This window comes from Choloepus didactylus (assembly GCF_015220235.1).
Source record: "Choloepus didactylus isolate mChoDid1 chromosome 25 unlocalized genomic scaffold, mChoDid1.pri SUPER_25_unloc2, whole genome shotgun sequence".
Taxonomy (NCBI): Eukaryota; Metazoa; Chordata; class Mammalia; order Pilosa; family Megalonychidae; genus Choloepus; species Choloepus didactylus.
In genome coordinates, this window is record NW_023637607.1 from 6,582,564 (window position 1) to 6,603,737 (window position 21,174).

The 21,174-nt window shown below is 38.6% G+C and overlaps 1 protein-coding gene across 1 annotated transcript in view; it reads right to left on the bottom strand.

Annotated features, from left to right (window-relative positions):
- Positions 1 to 21,174, bottom strand: part of LOC119525560 (fibrillin-1-like) — a 144,031-nt gene that overhangs the window by 99,651 nt on the left and 23,206 nt on the right. Inside the window, exons 3-5 of the mRNA XM_037824330.1 lie at positions 7,439 to 7,585; positions 5,779 to 5,934; positions 2,741 to 2,887 (exon numbers count right to left, since the gene is read on the bottom strand). Of these exons, the coding sequence (XP_037680258.1) occupies positions 2,741 to 2,887; positions 5,779 to 5,934; positions 7,439 to 7,585 (450 nt within the window). The remainder of the gene's footprint in view (positions 1 to 2,740; positions 2,888 to 5,778; positions 5,935 to 7,438; positions 7,586 to 21,174) is intronic.

Consider the following 21,174-nt stretch of genomic DNA (forward strand, 5'->3'; position numbering starts at 1 on the left):
TGAAGGTTCATTCTCACTTCCTCTGTACCCTCCACATTGAAATTGCTTACTTCCCCATTTCCCTGATAAATTTTAATTCATCTCCAAACAACAAGAGTATATGTACAATGGAATTTCAAGCAAGGATTGCAACAGATACTTGTACAATGCTGTACATAGTAGCACTGTTCACAATAATCAAATGTTGGAAAGAACCCAAGTGTCCATTAAGGGGTGAATGGATAAAAATATACGGTATATATTGATGATGGATAATTAATTTTAATTTTATTATTTTAAGTGTTTTGTGGATATCAGCTCATTTATTCTTCTGATCAACCTTTCAAAGAAAACATTCAGCCATAAAAATGAACAAATTTCTGACACATGCTACAACATGGATGAACCTTGAAACCATTATGCTGATTGAAATAAGCCAGAAACAAAAGGACAAATATTGTATAACACCAGTCAAATGAAATACCTAGAATAAGCAAATTCATACAAAGAAGAAGTTGACTAGAGGTTACCAGGGGCTATGGGAGGGAAAATGGGGTGTTATTGCTTAATTGGTCCAAAGTTTGAATAAGGTGATGAAAAGCGTTTGTTAAAGGATGGTGGGGATGGTAGCACAATGTGATAAATATACTTAGTTCCAGTGAATTGTACACTTAAAATGGTAGAAATGGAATATTTTCTGTTATATATGCATTACCATAGTAACTTGATGATGATGATAATGTCAGCAGAGAGGCAGCAGAGTCAACTGTTTCCATCATGGAGACCATGGACACTAATTATGGTCCTATTGTTCATGATCTGTGTCACTGGGCAAAATTTCTTCTCTGTGTGCCCCAGTTGCCTGATTTGTCAAATGGTGATAACAACAGTACCTAACTTAAAGGGGTGATCAGAAGAATAAATGAGCTGGTATCCACAAAACTACTTAGAATAGAGCCTGGGGCATATCAACGGCTATATAACTTAACTAACAAAAAAATCAGTTACTAACATGTTGAGCTTTCTATCTGGCAGGCACTGAGCTAAATCCTTTACATTCATCAGTTCACCATATGCTCATAGCGTTACTGTGGGGTCTATAGCAATATTATCTTTTTTCAGAAGAAGAAACTGAAGCTTTTAAAATGCTCAAGGTCTAAAAAAGTAATGCCTAGTAAATCATGTCTGAAAGATGCTTCTCTATGTTATTTTCTAGGTGTTTGAATATTCTGGCTCTTATATTTAGGCCTTTGTATATGGTGTAAGGTAGGGTCCCTCAGTGTTTATGCAAATGGAGATCCAGATTGCTCACCACAATCTATTGGAGAGAATATTACTTGCTAATTGAGTGGTATTTTCCCCAATGTCAAAATCATTTGGTCATAAACATGAGGGTTGATTCCTGCACTCTTAATTCTATTCCATTTCTTTATATGCTTATCCGTGTGCCAGTACCTTGCTGTTTGATTACTGTGTCTTTGTAATAAGTTTTAAGAACTAGAAGCGTGAGTCTACAAAATCAGTGAACTCTAAGTTAAGCCATGGATTGTAGTTAACAACACCATTATAGAAACTTGCTTTCATCAATCTTAAGAAATATCCCACACCAATACAAGATGTTAATAATATGACAGTATATGGGAATCCACTGTTTTATGCATGACTCTTCCCTAAATCCACATCTTCTCTAATTTAAAAACAATGTTCAAAGTCACACATCTTGAGGAAGGCAAAATTGGTATTTAAACCCAGGTCTGTATGGCTCTGGAAATTTTAGATGACAGCTTCCCAGCTTCTGGCATATCCTTGAATCCTGGGATCTGGGAGTTTGGCATTTAAATCAATGTCACCCCTATGGAAGCCCCCCTAAGTAACAGAGCTTTCTGGATCAGTTGAACTTCATTTAAATACAAAAGATCATGGGGTGTGGTGTCCCAGAGAGACAAGATGCAGATCCTGATTCTCCTCCTTCATACCTGTTTAACTTCAAGCAAATGATTCTATTACCCTTGAGAGGATGTTTCCTTATCTATAAAATATGCATAAAATGTCACTGATATCATATGTTCTTTTTGGGAAATTAAATGAGGATATTTCTAGAAGAGTTTAGCCCCATGGCTGGGGTTTTGCCTCCAGGCCTCCATACCCATCATTCCCTCTTGATGAAACATGATCCCCAAATATCTGATAGCTCCCTCCTTTACTTCCTTAAGAATTTTCCTTAAGTATCAACTCTCTGAGTGCCCTTTCCTTACCACTCTATTGAAGTTAGCACTCCCTACTCATCTTTCCAGCATTATTTTCTCCTCTTTTTTATTTACAAACACTCCATATCTACCAAACCTACACCCTCCTTTCCCTTCTACCATGGTAACCTCTAGTCTAAATTTCTGTCTCTGAGGATTTGTTATTTCTAGACATCATTCTTAAGTCTACCATATTTGTCTTCATCCCTTTTAGCTATACATGACAGAGATTCTGTTCACTTCTTTGTTGTTACGTACCACTACCCAGTAGATGATATGGTCTAGGAAAACAAAAACTTTGCCTGTTTTATTCACCACTGTATCCCCAGTACCCAGAATTGTACCTGGTGTATAATAGGTAAAGTGGTATTTGTTGAATTACTGAATGAATGAATGTGATTGGCTTCAGCTTTGAAGTTGTGTGTCCTAAACTCAGCCAAGTTCCACCCTCTACCAGTACTGCTGATTTTGCAAACCGCATTGGACCTGTTTTACCAATAGGTGCCTCCACCTACCTTCACACCTCCCTCCTGAACCCTGCAAACTCAACTTTCCACTGATGGATGCAAATCCTGGGTTGCAGGAACAAGAGTAACTTCCAAGAGAATTATGGCAACTGGCACGCTCTGGGCAAGCTCTGGGATTTGCACATTCATCCACATCTGGTGAGTAGAAGAGAAAATCTGGAGTCAAGGCAAGTGAGGAAACCATCGGAGGAGACCATGGATAGGAGGTTTACTCTGCCTGTTACTGAATTGTGGCAGATGGCATCATGCATCCCAATTTCGATATTCTCCCCTTCTTGCTGGGCCACAATTAACTCATTTCTTCACCTCTCTTCACCACAGTGAGATGTGGTCCTAAGGATAAATTCTGGCCATCAGCATGTAAGCAGAAGGGTTGTAAGCACTTTTAAAAGAGTTTGGTGTTTCCTCTGACAGCTAAATTTCTGGGTTACCCTACAACCTGGCAATCCACTACTCTGTATACCACCAGAAGATCTGAAAGCAGGGGCACAAACACACATTTGCATACAGATGTTCATTGCAGCATTGTTCACAATTGCCAAAAGAAGGAGATAATACAAATGTCTACCAACTGATGAAAGGCTAAAGGATAAACAAAATGTGTTATATACATACGATGTAGTATTATTCAGCAATAAGAGGAATGAAGTCCTAAAGCATGTGACATGGATAAAACCTAAAGATATTATGCTGAGTGAAGTAAGTCACAAACAAAGGGCTAGATGTTATATGATTTCACTCATATGAACTAAACAGAATATGTAAACTCATAGTTATGAAATGTAGAATATAGGATACCAAGAGATACATTGAAGCTAGAGAAAGGTGGTGGTTGCCTATTACGTACAGTATTTTTAACAAGGTTGAATTTAAATGTTTGGAAAGGGATAGTGGTGAGGGTAGCTCATTATTGGGATCATAATTAATAGTGCTGAATTGTTGGTTAATTTGGTTGAAGGGGTTTCTTAGAGTCATGTATGCCACCAAAAGGAAAGCTTGAGGTTAAAATATTGGATTGGATTACAGTGAACCAAGAAGTGGATATTGTATAACATTAAGACTACAATATAACTAAGTTCTTTCATGAACTAATGCAAATGTATAACACATGTACAAAGAGTTGATAATAGTTTGTTATATGGAGAAAAAGTACCTATCGCAAACTACGGACTATAGTTCAGAGTAATATCTTACTATCCTTTCCTCAGCAGTAACAAGTGTACCACACCAATTCTAGGGATCAATAATAGGGGGAATAAGGAGAATCGAGTGTTTGGGGTTTTCTTTTTTATGTCTGTCTGTTATTTTGTTTTTGGGAACAATGAAAATGGTTTAAAATTGAATGCAATGATTATTTTGCAATTAGATGATGGCACTGTGAGACACATTCTTTACTTTGGAAGGATTATATGGTATGTGAATATATCTCAATAAAATTTGCAGGAAAGAAACTTAACTACCATGAATTGAAACAATGGCCAAAGTCTTTGCCCCTACCTCTATCCACAGAATTCTTATGGTTTGTATGCAATGCAAATTTGTATGTAACATCAAATGATTGTATCAATTTCCTCAAACCTTTAAGCTAGGCTTGCTCTGTGACTTACATTGGACAAAAGAATCCAGCAGAAGTGATAAAGTGTCACTTCCACACCTAAGTTTCAAGAGGTCTGTGTGCTTCTGCTCATTCTCACAGGCCCTTTGCCTTTTCCATATCAACAAGCCCCAGACTAACCTCATGAAAAATGATAGAACTAGTGAGTGAGACAGGTATCATTACTGATAAGCTCCAGACATGTAACCCAACGCAGCCAAGATCAGCAAAGCTGACCCACAACTGACCATAGACACATGAGTAAGCCCAGTGGAGGACAAAAGAACCACCATCAGAGCCCAACCTGAGCTGCCACCCCATGGAATCATGAGCTATATAAATAGTAGTTGTTTTTAACCATTAATATTTGTGGGGATTTGTTACTCAATAATAGCTGATTCCTACAGATGGATTAAAAAACCAAAGATGACTGTAATCCTCTTTTATATTAACCAAGGTGGGTTTCCAAGACTTGTTTGATGAAGTTACCTTCAGTTTAAAGAATGTGGAGAATAGTAGTGCTGCAACAGACTCAGGGAAGATGGAACCCTTGTCTCTTTGTGAGAACATCTTGGCTTCAGTGAAGACGATGAATGCAAGGGGATGAGGCTTGAGTAATTGGAATATCAGTGAGGAGGCTGCTAGAGTAACTACAAAGTCAGAACCAAGGGTGAAGAAGAATGTAGAGATTCAAGAGATATTTAGCAGTTTAATTCCCCAAGACTCGATAACTGATTTGCTATGAAAGGAGGAGAATAAAGTATAACTTTCAAATTTTAATTCCAATACCTTTAAGATGAAGTTCTGAAACTCAGGTCTGAGTTCTCTCTACAGCAGGATTTCCCCCAACCCTCAGCACTATTGTCAAGTGGGGCAGAAAATCCTTAGTCTTGGGCCACTGTCCTGTTCACTATAGGATGTATAGCAGCTTCCCTTACCTCTACCTACCAGATGTCAATGCCATCCCCTCTGCTCCCAAATTATAACAACCAAAAATGTCTGTAGATATTGGGAATGTCCCCAGGAAGAAAAATTATTCTAAGTATAAGAAGTCCCCATTACTCTCAAGTAGAGCCTCACCCTCTGCTTAGCTCATTATAGGCCCTTAATATTAATTGAAACCCCAGCTCTTCTTCTAATTAGTTATGTATCCCTGAGGAAGTCACTACTATGTTGTAACTTGTCAATGCTAGTGGTCCTTAATGACTTAGGTAAGGAATGAAGAACAGTTCTGTATACCTCCACAAATGGGGTTCCTGGAGACAAATCCTACTTGGCAGCTACAACTGTAGTCCCCAAAGGAGTTAGCATGGAATACTCAGGGGAGACCCCACTGTTGAGGCATTCATGGATGTCTGAGGAGCACTGGAGATAAGTGTCAGACAACCCAACGGCAGGTGTCCACCAAACACCCCATGTCTGAGAGCATTACCTGAACAGGCAAAATGGCCTGGCTTTCCTGAGATCCATCCATTTCCAGTGGGAGAAGAGAAACCAGGCAAACAGCTGCACTTGTATCTCCCCTTCATGTTGGTGCATTTTGAGTTAGGTCCACAAGCAGGGGGACTTTTAGAACATTCATCTACATCTGGACAGAGAAAGAGTCAGGTTTACAAATTTGCCTCATCCTTCATAGCAGACTGTGTTTCCAATATTGTTGCAACATTATCTTCCACCCCATAGGCTCCTGTTAGGTGGTGATGTGACTGGGGGTGTGTATTCCCCTCCCTTGAATCTGGGCGTGCTTTAGATTATGGTGAAAGTGATGCTAGGTCATAAGAAAACCATGCATTCCTATGCAGAGTGAAAAAATAAAGAATACAGAAAAGAATCTAGTAAATGACAGAATAAAATCATGTTTGTGGACAGACATGATGATGATAGATATAGATAGATTAGAAATTATTCATAGATTCTTTGTTAAGTAGATAGATGATAGAGATGATAGGTAGGTAGGTAGGTAATAGATAGATAGATAGATACTTGATAGGATTGTTGAATTGATGCATGGATGGATGGATAAATACAGTTAGATAAGAGATTAAGTATATAAACAGATACAGATGAGGGATTACAGATGGATGGTTACATAGATACATAGAAATATAGATAGATTATAGATAGGTAGGAAGATAGGTAGATAGATAGATAGATTGATAAATAGATAGATATAGAGAGCTAGAGACAGAGAGAGAGATATAGAGAGACAGTTTGGATGGATGGATGTATGAATGGATGGAAGGATGGATGGATTGTTGGGTGGATGGATGGATATATATACATGTATCTATGACATTATATAGATGACAGATTAGATATAGACAGATATAGATAAAGATATAGATGTAGATATAGATACAGATATAGATATATACAAAAATGACAGATTAGATAGATGATAGTAGATGTAGACAGATAGATGATACATACATGATAGCTACACATAGAGATAGATAGATAGATAGATAGATAGATAGATAGATAGATAGATAATTGATAGGATAGATGGAATGATGGATGGATGGATGGATGGATGGATGGGTAAATACAGACAGATAAGAGATTAGATATATAGACAGGTAGATATAGATGATGGATGGATGGATAGATGGATTGATTGATAGACATAGATGTAGATATAGATAGTAGCATGAATGGATGGATGGATGGATGGATGGATGGGGGTGGACTGATGGATACAGATAGATGATATTAGATAGATGACAGATAAGGTAAGTGATCGATACATGTAAACAAATAGATTTACGACAAATAGATGGGAGAGAGAGAAAGAGAGAAATAGAAAGAGATGGAAACAGAGAGAGAGATGAAAGACATAATTGATGGGATATCAAGTATGGCAAAATGTTAACATTTTGTAATATGGGTATCTGGATAGGGAAGCATGGTAGAGTTTGCCGTATGTTTTCATATTATTTTTGCAACTGTCTGTGAAGTTTCAAATTATTTCAAAATAAAACCTTAAAAAGAAACATGTGAAAAGATAAGAAGTAACTCTATCTGCTACACAGCCATACTCCACCTCATTTTCATACCAAATGAGGAACATTTTAGAGGGGTCATGAACTCACCTTTGCATTCCACACCTGGGCCCCTGAAGTTCCTTTGTCTGTTGCTGGACAGGAAGCCTTGTTTGCAAGTGCAGTAGTAACTCTCAATAGTGTCAGTGCAGGTGGCATAAGCTGGGCATACAGTGGTGTTTGCACACTCATTCACACCTGGGCAGTGTGGAAGGGAGAATTTTGACAAAGTTAAACACCCAGAGCAGGCAGCAAAGGGACCCAGCCAAGAGAGTGAGGACAACTGAAATGCACAGTCAGGGATGTTGAAGGTTGTTGAGGCTTGCTAATCAAAGTGTTGGATGAGGATCAGCAGATTTAGCATTGCCTGATAGTTTGAAAGAAATGCAAAACCTCAGGCCCTGCCCCAGACATTGTGAATCAGCATCTGAATTTTAAGAAGATCCCCAGGCAACTTGTGGGTAAATGATCCGTGGTATATGATGTGTGATCTATGAACCAGTAATGTCTGCTTCATCTGGGAAACCCAGGAGATCTTGGAATATCAGATTCTGGTGCAGCAGGCCTGGGGAGGGACTGATGCTCCTGCCTTTCTAACAAGCTCCAGGGAGGTGCTGATGCTGTTACTCCATGGACCACATTAGAATAGCAACAAAGCTGCAGACAGAGGCATCTAAGAGTCAAAAGCACAGGCTTTTGAGCAAAACAGGCCTGGGTTCAAATTTGAGCAGTGTTACTAAAAGCAGGGAATGGAAGCTATCCCCCCAGATCCATCTCTCCTTCCTTTTAATTATAGGTCATTCAGTTAAAGACTGCATTCCCCACCTTCTCTTGCAGCCAGATGTGGTTTAGATCTGGCCCACTGGAAGGAGCATAAAGGATGTGTGAATCTTCCGTCCCTGCCTTTCAAATGAAAGAGGCAGATCCCCACTTCCTCTTCCCCTTTTGCCTGGATGGACCAGAACATAGACAGAGGGACTGAGCCATCCTCCACCATGGGGATGAGGCCCACAGCTAAGGATGGAGAAGTGATGGTAAAAGAAGGAAATGGGAACAAGGATGACCCCACAGGCAGGATTGCCTACCCACCTTGATCTGCCTATGAGTTGGAGTGTGATGAGAGATACGAAAGAATTTCCTAGTTGTTTAACCCATTGCCATGAAATTTCTGTTAAAATAGTCAAAACCGCATAGCCAAAAGTTATAAGCAACAAAAGTGTCCATCAACAGATGAATGATGTGGTAGCTTGAACCTGTTAAGTACCCGAGAACAGGCCATGTTCTTTTAATCAATTCCTGTGAGTATAGACCTATTGTGAGTGGGATCTTTTGATTACGTTATTTCGATTGAGAGGCGAAGTGCCTCATTCAGACTGGGTCTTGATCCTCTTGCTGAAATCTTTATAAGAGGATTAAACACATACAGAAGTTCAGAGATGCAACTCAGAGGAACACCCACATATGAAATTGAGAGAAAAAGGCACAGACAGGGAAGTCAGAAGCTGAAGAAATGAAACCCAAGAGAGAAGGATCAGCAGAAACCAACCATGGGCCTTCCCATGTGACAGGTGTACTGGAGGCCAGCAGCCTGTTTTCAGAAAAGGTATCCTCCTATTGAAGTCTTAATTTGGACATTTTCATGGTCATAGAACTTCAAATTGTGCATTAGAAAACCCCAGTGTAAAAGCCAATGTGTTTACGGTATCTTGCATTCCAACAGCTTTAGCAAACTAAAACAACTGGATCACCAAGTGTCATATATACACACAGTGGTATACCATTCTGTCCTAAAAGGGAATGAAGTTCTGATACATGTGACAACATGGATGAACTCTGAAGACCTCATGATGAGAAAAATATGCCAAACACAAAAAGACAAATATTGTACAATCATGCTTGAATTAAATACCTAAAGTAAACAAATCCATAGAGACAGAGAGTAGATTACAGGCTACTAGGTGTCAGGTGGGTATGGAGAAAAGGGAATTATTCCAATGGGTACAGAGGTTCTACTGGAGGTGACAAAAACTTGGAGTAGGATATTATTCATGGTAACACAATATGGTGAATGTGATTAAACTACTGAACTAAACAACTCAAAGCTATTACAATAGGAAACTTTAAATATACATACATATATATATATATATATAACTTCAATTTTAAAACCAAAAAGAAAACAGTATAGCACTGGCAAAAGGACCGACAAAAGACTGTAGCCTAAATCATCTATCCCTGAAAAGGTGTTTACACTTTTTGTAACTCAGTTTACATGTTTACTTCCCAACCTCAACATCAATTCAGCCCCCAAATCCCCAAGACCCATGGATTCTTCATCCTAAATATCACTCAGCATCTGGTTACTTTTTTCCTTCTCTACAACTGTGGTTTCTCCAGATCTTCTGCTGACTTCTACAACTCCACCAACCCCCATTGCCCCCAGCTGTCCCTTTTCCACAGAGCAGCACATTTGATCACGCACTCCTCCTTATAAAGCTCCCTATAGCACTTCAATTAAAATTATTGTAGTATGATTTAACATGCTCCACAAAGCCCCAAACAAACTGGCCTAATCACATCTTTCAGCCTCATCTTGTGTCAGTCTCCCTTTCTATCACTCCCACCATAGGGCCTTTGCACATGCTGTTCTACTTTGCCTCTGCTATCCCTGGCCAGCTCCTACCCATTCTTCAAGACTTGCTTAATTGCCACTTCCTCCAGGAAGCCTCCCCTGACTCCCAATAACTCCCAATGATGCAACTGTAACTGATTATTTGTGTGACTGGCTTGTAGTAGCCATCTCTTCCATCAATCTGTGAGCTCCTAGAGGACAGGACCAGCCCCTAGGTGTGAGAAGAGACATCCACTGTGAAATATAATCCTTGCAGCAGGCAGAATAATGACCCCTAATATATGTTGACATCCTAATTCCTAGAGCTATCAATAAACATGGCAAGAGGAAATTAAGTTTTCAGGTGGAACTGAAGATTCCAATGAGCTGATCTTGACACTTGCAGACTATGCTGAGTGATCTAGGTGGGCTCAATGTAAACCCAGGGCAGAAGAGTCAGTTCCAGAGAGATGCAATGTGAGAATGACACAACCAGCCACTGCTGGCATTGAAGACAGAGTGGGAAGCCATGAGCTAAGGAAAGCAGGCTGCCTCTAGACAGAGAAACATATTTTCCCTAACAACATTCCTGCTGACACTTTGATTTTAGCAAACTAAGACCCAAGTCAGATGTCAGACTTCCAGAAATGTAAGTTAATTTTTTGAAGGAAAAAAAAAAGAATGAGAGAGGGTTTTGGAGAAGGGCACAGAACTGAATAGTCTTAGAAAGGGAACTTTAAGGGAAATAGAGAGGGAAAATAGATCTGACAAAAAAAAATCAAAGGATAAGATGGCTAATTCAAGAATTGCCTTCATAGTAATAACATTGGTTGTGAATGGATTAAACTCCCCATTAAAGTATATAGATTGTTACAATGGATTATAACCAAACTGTCAATATGTTGCTTACAAAAGACTGATCTTAGACCTAGGGACACAGAAATTGAAAGAGAAAGGATGGTATAAAATATTTCATGGAAGCTATAGGCAAAAGAAACCAGAGGTAGCATTACTAATTTCAGATAAAATGGACTTTAAATCCAAGGATGTTTTAAGAGATAAAGAAGGACACTATATATAAATAAAAGAGACAATACACTAGAAGAAATAGCAAACATAAACATTTATACACACAATTAAGGTGTTCCAAAGTACATGAGACAAACTGTGGCAAAGCTTAAGGAAGAAATAGATGTTTCCACAATAATTGTGGGAGACTTCAATGTGACTCTACAGATGGATCATTCTGAAAGAAGACAAATAAGGAAATTGAAAACCTAAACAAACTGATAAACAAATAAGACTTAACAGACATATATGTAAGATTACAATCCAAATTACCAGGATATACATTCTTTTCTAGTGCTCAATGAACTTTCCCCAGGATAATTCATATGCTGAGGCGTAAAACAAGCCTCAGTAAATTTTAAAAAGTTTTACATTTTTCAAAACATATTCTGTGACCACAGTGGTATGCAACTTGAAGTTAATAACTCTAAAAGATCCAGAACACACACAAATATCCTAAGGTTAAAAAACATTCTCCTAAACAATCAGTGGGTCAAAGAATAAATTGCAAGAGAATTTGCTATCTACAAATGAATGAAAATCACAACACAACATATCAAAACTTACATGATAGAGCAAAGCAGCATTGATGGTGAAATTTATATCTCTACATGTATCCATTTAAAATAAAGAGCAAAAATCAAAGCACTAATATAAAAATCAAAGAACGTAGAAAATGATCAGATAACTAATCCTAAAGGAAGAAGAAGAAGACAAGATACAATAGTGATTAAAGAAGAAATACATGGTATGGAGAAAAACTATAGGGAAAATAAATAATCAAGAAGTTGGTTCCTTCAGAAAATCAACAACGTTGCAAACCCTTAGCTAGTCTGGGAAAGTAAAAAGAATAGAAGTTCCAAATAAATAAAATAATAAATGAGAGGGGTGATACTACTACAGTTCCTGAAGAAATAAAAAATAACATAAGAGGATACTATGAGAGGCGGGGCAAGATGGCAGACTGGTGAGCTGTATGTTTTAGTTACTCCTCCAGGAAAGTAGGTAGAAAGCCAGGAGCTGCGTGGACTGGACACCACAGAGCAATCTGTCTTTGGGCATACTTCATACAACACTCATGAAAGCATGGAGCTGCTGGGATCAGGGAAATCTGTAAGTTTTTGTGGCCAGGGGACCCGCGCCCCTCCCTGCCAGGCTCAGTCCCATGGGAGGAGGGGCTGTCAGCTCCGGGAAGGAGAAGGGAGAACTGCAGTGGCAGCCCTTATCGGAAACTCATTCTACTGATCCAAACTCCAACCATAGATAGACTGAGACCAGACACCAGAGAATCTGAGAGCAGCCAGCCCAGCAGAGAGGAGACAAGCATAGAAAAAAAAAAACAACATGAAAAACTCCAAAATAAAAGCAGAGGATTTTTGGAGTTCTGGTGAACACAGAAAGGGGAAGGGCGGAGCTCAGGCCTTGAGGCGCATATGCAAATCCCGAAGAAAAGCTGATCTCTCTGCCCTGTGGACCTTTCCTTAATGGCCCTGGTTGCTTTGTCTATTAGCATTTCAATAACCCATTAGATCTCTGAGGAGGGCATTTTTTTTTTTTTAATCCTTTTTTCTTTTTCTAAAACAATTACTCTAAGCCCAATACAGAAAGCTTCAAAGAATTGAAATTTGGGCACGTCAAGTCAAGAGCAGAACTAAGAGAGCTCTGAGACAAAAGGCAATAATCCAGTGGCTGAGAAAGTTCACTAAACACCACAACTTCCCAAGAAAAGGGGGGTGTCCGCTCACAGCCATCATCCTGGTGGACAGGAAACACTCCTGCCCATCGCCAGCCCCATAGCCCAGAGCTGCCCCAGACAACCCAGTTTGACAGAAGTGCTTCAAATAACAGGCACACACCACAAAACTGGGCATGGACATTAGCCTTCCCTGCAACCTCAGCTGATTGTCCCAGAGTTGGGAAGGTGGAGCAGTGTGAATTAACAAAGCCCCACTCAGCCATCATTTGAGCAGACTGGGAGCCTCCCTACACAGCCCAGCAGCCCAGAACTGCCCTGGGGGGACGGCACTCACCTGTGACATAGCACAGTCATCCCTCAACAGAGGACCCGGGGTGCACGGCCTGGAAGAGGGGCCCACTTGCAAGTCTCAGGAGCCATACGCCAATACCAAGGACTTGTGGGTCAGTGACAGAGACAAACTGTGGCAGGACTGAACTGAAGGATTAGACTATTGCAGCAGCTTTAAAACTCTAGGATCACCAGGGAGATTTGATTGTTAGGGCCACCGCCCCTCCCCGACTGCCCAGAAACACGCCCCACATACAGGGCAGGCAACACCAACTACACACGCAAGCTTGGTACACCAATTGGACCCCACGAGACTCACTCCCCCACTCACCAAAAAGGCTAAGCAGGGGAGAACTGTCTTGTGGAGAACAGGTGGCTCGTGGACACCACCTGCTGGTTAGTTAGAGAAAGTGTACTCCACGAAGCTGTAGATCAGATAAATTAGAGATAAGGACTTCAATTGGTCTACAAACCCTAAAAGAACCCTATCAAGTTCAGTAAATGCCACGAGGCCAAAAACAACAGAAAATTATAAAGCATATGAAAAAACCAGAGGATATGGATAACCCAAGCCCAAGCACCCAAATCAAAAGACCAGAAGAGACACAGCACCTAGAGCAGCTACTCAAGGAACTAAAGATGAACAATGAGACCATAGTACAGGATATAAAGGAAATCAAGAAGACTCTAGAAGAGCATAAAGAAGACATTGCAAGACTAAATAAAAAAATGGATGATCTTATGGAAATTAAAGAAACTGTTGACCAAATTAAAAAGACTCTGGACACTCATAGTACAAGACTAGAGGAAGTTGAACAACGAATCAGTGACCTGGAAGATGACACAATGGAAAATGAAAGCATAAAAGAAAGAATGGGGAAAAAAATTGAAAAAATCGAAATGGACCTCAGGGATATGATAGATAATATGAAACGTCCAAATATAAGACTCATTGGTGTCCCAGAAGGGGAAGAAAAGGGTAAAGGTCTAGGAAGAGTATTCAAAGAAATTGTTGGGGAAAACTTCCCAAATCTTCTAAACAACATAAATACACAAATCATGAATGCTCAGCGAACTACAAATAGAATAAATCTAAATAAACACACTCTGAGACATATACTGATCACACTGTCAAACACAGAAGAGAAGGAGCAAGTTCTGAAAGCAGCAAGAGAAAAGCAATTCACCACATACAAAGGAAACAGCATAAGACTAAGTAGTGACTACTCAGCAGCCACCATGGAGGCGAGAAGGCAGTGGCACAATATATTTAAAATTCTGAGTGAGAAAAATTTCCAGCCAAGAATACTTTATCCAGCAAAGCTCTCCTTCAAATTTGAGGGAGAGCTTAAATTTTTCACAGACAAACAAATGCTGAGAGAATTTGCTAACAAGAGACCTGCCCTACTGGAGATACTAAAGGGAGCCCTACAGACAGAGAAACAAAGATAGGACAGAGAGACTTGGAGAAAGGTTCAGTACTAAAGAGATTCGGTATGGGTACAATAAAGGATATTAATAGAGAGAGGGAAAAATATGGCAAACATAAACCATAGGATAAGATGGCTGATTCAAGAAATGCCTTCATGGTTATAACGTTGAATGTAAATGGATTAAACTCCCCAATTAAAACATATAGATTGGCAGAATGGATCAAAAAAAATGAACCATCAATATGTTGCATATAAGAGACTCATCTTAGACACAGGGACACAAAGAAACTGAAAGTGAAAGGATGGAAAAAAATATTTCATGCAAGCTACAGCCAAAAGAAAGCAGGTGTAGCAATATTAATCTCAGATAAAATAGACTTCAAATGCAGGGATGTTTTGAGAGACAAAGAAGGCCACTACATACTAATAAAAGGGGCAATTCAGCAAGAAGAAATAACAATCCTAAATGTCTATGCACCCAATCAAGGTGCCACAAAATACATGACAGAAACACTGGCAAAACTAAAGGAAGCAATTGATGATTCCACAGTAATTGTGGGAGACTTCAACACATCACTCTCTCCTATAGATAGATCAACCAGACAGAAGACCAATAAGGAAATTGAAAACCTAAACAATCTGATAAATGAATTAGATTTAACAGACATATACAGGACATTACATCCCAAATCACCAGGATACACATACTTTTCTAGTGCTCATGGAACTTTCTCCAGAATAGATCATATGCTGGGACATAAAACAAGCCTCAATAAATTTAAAAAGATTGAAATTATTCAAAGCACATTCTCTGACCACAATGGAATACAATTAGAAGTCAATAACCATCAGAGACTTAGAAAATTCACAAACACCTGGAGGTTAAACAACACACTCCTAAACAATCAGTGGGTTAACGAAGAAATAGCAAGAGAAATTGCTAAATATATAGAGACGAATGAAAATGAGAACACAACATACCAAAATCTATGGGATGCAGCAAAAGCAGTGCTAAGGGGGAAATTTATAGCACTAAACGCATATATTAAAAAGGAAGAAAGAGCCAAATCAAAGAACTAATGGATCAACTGAAGAAGCCAGAAAATGAACAGCAAACCAATCCTAAACCAAGTAGAAGAAAAGAAATAACAAGGATTAAAGCAGAAATAAATGACATAGAGAACAAAAAAACAATAGAGAGGATAAATATCACCAAAAGTTGGTTCTTTGAGAAGATCAACAAGATTGACAAGCCCCTAGCTAGACTGACAAAATCAAAAAGAGAGAAGACCCATATAAACAAAATAATGAATGAAAAAGGTGACATAACTGCAGATCCTGAAGAAATTAAAAAAATTATAAGAGGATAGTATGAACAACTGTATGGCAACAAACTGGACAATGTAGAAGAAATGGACAATTTCCTGGAAACATATGAACAACCTAGACTGACCAGAGAAGAAATAGAAGACCTCAACCAACCCATCACAAGCAAAGAGATCCAATCAGTCATCAAAAATCTTCCCAAAAATAAATGCCCAGGGCCAGATGGCTTCACGGGGAATTCTACCAAACTTTCCAGAAAGAACTGACACCAATCTTACTCAAACTCTTTCAAAACATTGAAGAAAAGGGAACACTACCTAACTCATTTTATGAAGCTAACATCAATCTAATACCAAAACCAGGCAAAGATGCTACAAAAAAGGAAAACTACCGGCCAATCTCCCTAATGAATATAGATGCAAAAATCCTCAACAAAATACTTGCAAATCGAATCCAAAGACACATTAAAAAAATCATACACCATGACTAAGTGGGGTTCATTCCAGGCATGCAAGGATGGTTCAACATAAGAAAAACAATCAATGTATTACAACACATTAAAAACTCGAAAGGGAAAAATCAATTGATCATCTCAATAGATGCTGAAAAAGCATTTGACAAAATCCAACATCCCTTTTTGATAAAAACACTTCAAAAGGTAGGAATTGAAGGAAACTTCCTCAACATGATAAAGAGCATATATGAAAAACCCACAGCCAGCATAGTACTCAATGGTGAGAGACTGAAAGCCTTCCCTCTAAGATCAGGAACAAGACAAGGATGCCCGCTGTCACCACTGTTATTCAACATTGTGCTGGAAGTGCTAGCCAGGGCAATCCAGCAAGACAAAGAAATAAAAAGCATCCAAATTGGAAAAGAAGAAGTAAAACTGTCATTGTTTGCAGATGATATGATCTTATATCTAGAAAACCCTGAGAAATCGACGATACAGCTACTAGAGCTAATAAACAAATTTAGCAAAGTAGCGGGATACAAGGTTAATGCACATAAGTCAGTAATGTTTCTATATGCTAGAAATGAACAAACTGAAGAGACACTCAAGAAAAAGATACCATTTTCAATAGCAACGAAAAAAATCAAGTACCTAGGAATAAACTTAACCAAAGATGTAAAAGACCTATACAAAGAAAACTACATAACTCTACTAAAAGAAATAGAAGGGGACCTTAAAAGATGGAAAAATATTCCATGTTCATGGATAGGAAGGCTAAATGTCATTAAGATGTCAATTCTACCCAAACTCATCTACAGATTCAATGCAATCCCAATCAAAATTCCAACAACCTACTTTGCAGACTTGGAAAAGCTAGTTATCAAATTTATTTGGAAAGGGAAGATGCCTCGAATTGCTAAAGACACTCTAAAAAAGAAAAACGAAGTGGGAGGACTTACACTCCCTGACTTTGAAGCTTATTATAAAGCCACAGTTGCCAAAACAGCATGGTACTGGCACAAAGATAGACATATAGATCAATGGAATCGAATTTAGAATTCGGAGATAGACCCTCAGATCTATGGCCGACTGATCTTTGATAAGGCCCCCAAAGTCACTGAACTGAGTCATAATGGTCTTTTCAAAAAATGGGGCTGGGAGAGTTGGATATCCATATCCAAAAGAATGAAAGAGGACCTCTACCTCACCCCCTACACAAAAATTAACTCAAAATGGACCAAAGATCTCAATATAAAAGAAAGTACTGTAAAACTCCTAGAAGATAATGTAGGAAAACATCTTCAAGACCTTGTATTAGGCGGCCACTTCCTAGACTTTACACCCAAAGCACAAGCAACAAAAGAAAAAATAGATAAATGGGAACTCCTCAAGCTTAGAAGTTTCTGCACCTCAAAGGAATTTCTCAAAAAGGTAAAGAGGCAGCCAACTCAATGGGAAAAAATTTTTGGAAACCATGTATCTGACAAAAGACTGATATCTTGCATATATAAAGAAATCCTACAACTCAATGACAATAGTACAGACGGCCCAATTATAAAATGGGCAAAAGATATGAAAAGATAGTTCTCTGAAGAGGAAATACAAATGGCCAAGAAACACATGAAAAAATGTTCAGCTTCACTAGCTATTAGAGAGATGCAAATTAAGACCACAATGAGATACCATCTAACACCGGTTAGAATGGCTGCCATTAAACAAACAGGAAACTACAAATGCTGGAGGGGATGTGGAGAAATTGGAACTCTTATTCATTGTTGGTGGGACTGTATAATGGTTCACCCACTCTGGAAGTCAGTCTGGCAGTTCCTTAGAAAACTAGATATAGAGTTACCATTCGATCCAGCGATTGCACTTCTCGGTATATACCCGGAAGATCGGAAGGCAGTGACACGAACAGATATCTGCACGCCAATGTTCATAGCAGCATTATTCACAATTGCCAAGAGATGGAAACAACCCAAATGTCCTTCAACAGATGAGTGGATAAATAAAATGTGGTATATACACACGATGGAATACTACGCGGCAGTAAGAAGGAACGATCTCGTGAAACATATGACAACATGGATGAACCTTGAAGACATAATGCTGAGTGAAATAAGCCAGGCACAAAAAGAGAAATATTATATGCTACCACTAATGTGAACTTTGAAAAATGTAAAACAAATGGTTTATAATGTAGAATGTAGGGGAACTAGCAGTAGAGAGCAATTAAGGAAGGGGGAACAATAATCCAAGAAGAACAGATAAGCTATTTAACGTTCTGGGGATGCCCAGAAATGACTATGGTCTGTTAAATTCTGATGGATATAGTAGGAACAAGTTCACAGAAATGTTGCTATATTATGTAACTTTCTTGGGGTAAAGTAGGAACATGTTGGAAGTTAAGCAGTTATCTTAGTTTAGTTGTCTTTTTCTTACTCCCTTGTTATGGTCTCTTTGAAATGTTCTTTTATTGTATGTTTGTTGTCTTTTTAACTTTTTTTTTTCATACAGTTGATTTAAAAAAGAAGGGAAAGTTAAAAAAAAAAAAAAGAAAGAAAAACAAGGAAAAAAAAAAAAGATGTAGTGCCCCCTTGAGGAGCCTGTGGAGAGTGCAGGGGTATTCGCCTACCCCACCTCCATGGTTGCTAACATGACCACAGACATAGGGGACTGGTGGTTTGATGGGTTGAGCCCTCTACCATAAGTTTTACCCTTGGGAAGACGGTTGCTGCAAAGGAGACGCTAGGCCTCCCTATATTTGTGCCTAAGAGTCTCCTCCTGAATGCCTCTTTGTTGCTCAGATGTGGCCCTCTCTCTCTGGCTAAGCCAACTTGAAAGTTGAAATCACTGCCCTCCCCCCTACGTGGGATCAGACACCCAGGGGAGTGAATCTCCCTGGCGACGTAGAATATGACTCCCGGGGAGGAATGTAGACCCAGCATCGTGGGACGGAGAACATCTTCTTGACCAAAAGGGGGATGTGAAAGGAAATGAAATAAGCTTCAGTGGCAGAGAGATTCCAAAACGAGCCGAGAGGTCACTCTGGAGGGCATTCTTACGCACACTTTAGACAACCCTTTTTAGGTTCTAAGGAATTGGGGTAGCTGGTGGTGGATACCTGAAACTATCAAACTACAACCCAGAACCCATGAATCTCAAAGACAGTTGTATAAAAATGTAGCTTATGAGGGGTGACAATGGGATTGGGAAAGCCATAAGGATCACACTCCACTTTGTCTAGTTTATGGATGGATGAGTAGAAAAATAGGGGAAGGAAACAAACAGACAAAGGTACCCAGTGTTCTTTTTTACTTCAATTGCTCTTTTTCACTCTAATTATTATTCTTGTTATTTTTGTGTGTGTGCTAATGAAGGTGTCAGGGATTGATTTAGGTGATGAATGTACAACTATGTAATGGTACTGTAAACAATCAAAAGTACGATTTGTTTTGTATGACTGCGTGGTATGTGAATATATCTCAATAAAATGATGATTAAAAAAAAATAAAACCAACTGACAATTAAAAAAAAAAAAAAGAGGATACTATGAACAACTCTATGCCAACAAACTAGATAATTTGAAGGATATGGATAATTTCCTGGAAACACACAAACAACTTAAACTGAAAAGAGAGGAGATAGAAGACCTCAGCAAACCAATCACAACTAAAAAGATCCAATCAGTTATTAGAAAGCTTCCTACAATAAAACCCCAGGGCCAGATGGTTTCACAGGGGAATTCTTCCAAACTTTCCAAAAATAACTGACATCACTCATATTTAAACTCTTTCAAAAAACTGAGGAAGATTAACACTACTTAACTCATCTTATGAAGCCATCATCACTCTAATAGCAAACTAGGTAACAAGGCTACAAGAATGGAAAATTATAGGCCAATCTCTCTAATAAGTAGAAATGCAAAAATTCTTAATGAAATATTTGCAAATTGAATTCAAAGACACATTAAAAATATTATGCACTGGGACAATGAGGTTCATCCTAGGCATGCAAGGGTGGTTCAACATAAGGCAATCAATCAACATAATACAACACATTAACAAACAAGAAGGGAAAATTAAGTGATCATCTCAATAGATGGTGAAAAACATTCAACAAACTCCAGCATCCCTTCTTGATAACACTTCAAAAACTAGCAATTGAAGGAAAGTTCCGCAATATGATAAAGGCCTTCACTCTAACATCAGGAATAAGACAAGTTTGCCCTCTGTCACCACAATTATTCAACCTTGTGATTGAAGTTCTAGCCAGAGCAATTTGGAAAAGCTAAGAAATAAAAGGTATCCACATTGGAAAGGAAGAAGCAAAATTCTCATTATTTTCTGATAATATGATCTTATACTTCGAAAACTCTGAGAAATCTATGACATACCTACTTCAGCTAATAAATAAATTAAACAAGTGACAGAATATAAGATTAATGCACATAATTCAGTAGTATACCTATACAGTAGAAATGATCTAACTGAAGAGACTCAAGAAAATGATTCCATGTTCAATAGCAAATAAAAAATATTGTGTTCCTCAGAATAAACTTAACCAAGGATTTAAAAGACCTCTAAACAGAGAATAATATAATTCTAATAAAGAAATAAAAGTTGTTGTAAAGAGATGGATAGATAGTCTGTGTTTATGGATAGGATTGCCAAATGTCATTAATATGTCACTGCTATCAAAACTGATCTATAGATTCAATGCAATTCCCATAAAGAACTCAATAACCTATTTGCACACTTGGAAATGCCATTCATCAAATTTATTTTGAAGGGAAAGTTTCCTAGAATTGCTAAAAATATTCCAAAAAAGAAAAACTAGGTGGGATGACTTATACTGCCTGACTTTGAG